Genomic DNA, 3,564 nt, shown 5'->3' on the forward strand with positions numbered 1-3,564 from the left:
CCAACGGCTCTGACCCAACCGCTCCCTTTCAAAGGAAGGGGTGCCTTCAGCACCCTCAAGCAGCCTGGGGGATCCCCACCAGCCCCACCCCACCCCTGCAATAAAAGAGAGCTTTGGGCCCAGCGAGACTTCAAAGCGCTCAAGGCCCAGGTCAAAGGTAGGGCTGAGTAATCTCTGCAGGCTCTCTTGGCTGGGGGAGCCTAGGTGGGGGGGCTTCCTTGTTCCTCTCAAGGAGCCAGTAAACAGAGGCGGGCAAGGCCTCAGGCGCCGGGGCCGGGGGCTGAGCACAGGGCGCCAGACCCGAGGCCCACCACTCAAATCCCACGACCTCATAGGGCTGTTACCCCCGATTTGTGTGTCACCCAGCTGGTGGTGAACAGTGGGGATCTGAACAAGGCAGCCTGGACCCCAAATCCTCAGCCCTCTCACAGGTCAGACCTCTTCGGGCCCCAGACCCTCATGCCAGGCAGCAGGCCCCCCACGGCCCCCAGACCTCAGCTTCCCAGCTGTGAGGCAGCCCTGCCTGGACCACCCACCAGCTCCCTGCCACGTGCTGGAAGCTGCCAGCCCCACAAGGTGCCCAGGAATTGCTCTGGCGCAGTGGTGACCAGGCTGGACTCCCAGACCTCACACCTCTGGCCCCACCCCACAGAGCAGGGCGTGGAGTCCAGGGAGAGGTGACCAGAGGGGCTCAGTCCTGCTGGGTCACACCGTCCCACCCAGGCCTTGCCCTCACCTGGGAAATGGGGGCCTCAGGGCATGAAGAGGGCACCACCAACACCAGATACACAGCACTGATTTATTTCTGAAGTCCACCTGCCCCAAGACAGGTTTTCCAAAAAGGCTGGTCCCCAGCTGGGAGCACTGCCTGCATCTACCCAGCCGCTGCAAGGTGATGCCTCCCAGGGACACCGCCCCTCAGGGGACAGTGGGTGTCCAGATCTTGGCCAGGTTGGAAAATTCCAGTAGCGGGGTGGGGCGGGAGTAGACAATCTTTATTGTGTTCCAAGTCTGGGGATTTTTTTCGTACAAAAATAAGTCTTCATATTGCCGGTGTCCCTGGGCAGTTCAAACTAATATGCAAAAAAGAGAAGTTCTGTGTCGCTATAAAATCCTCTCCCCTTCAAAAATCTCGGTGTTGGTGCCCCAGCCCCATCCCAGTGGAGAACCTCTGGGGGCAGGTTAGTCGGGTTCCGAGGAAGCTGCCAGCCAGGCGGGGTCAGGCCGGGACGTTTCCACACTGGCACTTAGTCAGGTTGGACGGCACGGGGGGGGGGGGGGACCGTCGGCGGAGTCCCGGCTGGGTGGTGGCTTCGCCCACGGGGACTGTGGGCCCGAGGCACCGGCCACCCACATCGCTCCCGGGTGGTGAGCGTGCTCGCCGCTCCGCGTCCAGGGCTGGGGCTGCTGGGAGGGGAGGGGGGACGGGGACGCGCATTAGTGCGGGATCCGGCCGGCCCCACCGCCCACAAGCGAAGTCTGCAGTTTCCTTTGCTTGGCTGGTTTTGGAGCTCCAGTCCGTGGGTGCCTCGGATTCGGTCTGCGGCCCCGGCCGGGGCGGGGGCGGGGCGGGCGCTCCAAGCCGCAGTGAGTCAGGGTTCCGCACCCGCCGACTCATTTCTGCCACCCGGCCCCGGCGCACGATTTGCAATGCAAAGTCACCCCGCCTCCTAGCGCCCTGCTCTGCCCCGGGATCCGCGTGCACTCGGGGCCTCACCCACCCGAGGGCCCCCCTCCCTGCTCCCCCTTCGGCACAGCAGCGAGAGGAAGTTTTGCAATCCCGGACAAACAAACGCCGGTCTTGCACAGGCTTGAAAAAGTTTGGGGAAAATGAAGAGTGAGCGAAATCAAAGCCGTCACCGGGGCCTGGCGCTGCGCTTGGCTGCTCTCGGGGACGCGAGCCGCGAGGCTGTCCACTCCATCCCGCCCGGCTGCCCCTGCGCCGACCCCCCTGTTCCCCGCCGCGGGAGGTTACCTCGGGGGGGGGGGGCGGAGCGCTCAGTAGCCCCCTAACCAGCTGGAGAAGTCGAGCAGCTCGCGCTCCACCGGGCTAAGCGCGCCCTCGCAGCCGCTGTCGTCCGAGGAGTAGGCGGAGCGCGGGGAGCCGGGCTCCGAGCTGCCCTCGCGGCCCGGGGACGACGAAGCGCAAGAAGGCGAGGCGACGGCGGCGGCGGGGGTCCCGAGAGGCCCGCAGGACGCGGGGGGCCGCGCGGCTGGCGCCAGCAGCCCCTCGGCCAGTGCGGCACGCACGGCATCGTGCTCGGCCAGCAGGCGTTGCAGCGCGCGGATGTACTCCACGGCCGAGCGCAGCGTCTCCACCTTACTCAGCTTCTTGCTGGCGCCGCCGTGCGGCACGTGCTGCCGCAGCGCCTGGAACCCCAAGTTCACCAGCTTCACGCGGTTGCGCTCGCGCTCATTGCGCCGCGCCACGGCCGCCGCGCCACCCCCGGTCTCTGTCGCGCCGGGCTGTCGCCGCCGGCTGCAGCGCAGCAGCTCTGGGGATGTGAGTCGCCGCAGAGGAGCGCAGCCGCCCGAGACGCCAGGCGCGGAGGGCGCGGGCAGGGGCAGCGCACCGCTGTCCATCGCGCCCGCATCCACTCGCCCCTCAACTCCTCCGAGGCCCCGCGCGCAGCAGGAGGGGCGGACAGAGGAACCGGGGTCGGTGGGAAGACGACAGGACCCCAAGGGAGCCCCTGGAACTGTGCCGCGGAGCGACTCCCCAGGGTACGCGTTCCAGGTCGTCTGGGGCCCAGGGACAGAGAGGCTCAGGAGGCCAAGAGGTAGCAGGCCGTGCGCGCCTCGGAGCGTGGGGCGCTCGTGTCCCGCGCGTGCGGCCGGACCCTCCCCAGGTCTTCCCAGCGCGGCGCAGGCGGCTTGGTTTTAAATGTATAGATAACCCTCCTCCGCGCCGCTGCCGCCTCCTTTCTCACGCCCTCCTTCCCTCGCCTCGCCCTCCCGCCACGCTTCGCCCTCCCCCTTGCGCACACAACCTGCAAACACCAGGGCGTGAGCGCGTTCCCCACCCCATCTCCCCGGGCGGAGTCTGCAGGTCCCCGGTGGGCCCCGAGCTCCCAGCAGGTGCTTAGTGAGTCCCCCAAGGCGCAGTGCGCAGGTCCCGTGTGCGCCCGCGCCCGACCTCTGGGAGCTGTCAGCAGGTCTCCAGTGCGACCCCGCTGCCTGAGCCCAGTCCACAGATCCCGGGTGCAACTGTTCGGTAGCCCCACCGCACGCTGCGCGCAGCCCGCTATCCCCAGAGCTGTTGATGATCCACACGCACAGCGCGCGCCGTGGGGAGGAAGACGCGGCCTCGTGAAGGCTCACCTATCCCGGAGGCGCGCGAGACCCCCGGGGCAGCACGCGCCGCGCCTTCTGTCCCCGCGCCACCCCCCAACCCCCTCCCCCCGCGTCCCAGGGGGCGGGGGCCGGGGTCTCAGCCAATCGTGGGCGGTCCGTTCGGCCAATCGCGAAGGGCGCGGCCTCACGCCCGGCCCCCCGGGAGGAAGCGCGTACGCCGGGCGTGTGGCTCCCCGAGCGTCGCTAACAAAACTGGGTGCTGCCAGGAGG

The 3,564-nt window shown here is 68.2% G+C and overlaps 1 protein-coding gene across 1 annotated transcript; it reads right to left on the reverse strand.

Annotated features, from left to right (window-relative positions):
* Positions 1-798: 798 nt before the first annotated feature.
* On the reverse strand, positions 799-2,841 carry ASCL2 (achaete-scute family bHLH transcription factor 2). Its single transcript, XM_021685173.2, has 2 exons — positions 1,976-2,841; positions 799-1,407 (listed from the first exon to the last, which is right to left on the reverse strand). Exon 1 carries the CDS (start codon positions 2,581-2,583, stop codon positions 1,999-2,001), a length of 585 nt encoding a protein of 194 aa, XP_021540848.1. The 5' UTR covers positions 2,584-2,841; the 3' UTR covers positions 799-1,407; positions 1,976-1,998.
* Positions 2,842-3,564: the final 723 nt, after the last annotated feature.

This window comes from Neomonachus schauinslandi, chromosome 11 (genome assembly GCF_002201575.2).
Source record: "Neomonachus schauinslandi chromosome 11, ASM220157v2, whole genome shotgun sequence".
Lineage (NCBI taxonomy): Eukaryota > Metazoa > Chordata > Mammalia > Carnivora > Phocidae > Neomonachus > Neomonachus schauinslandi.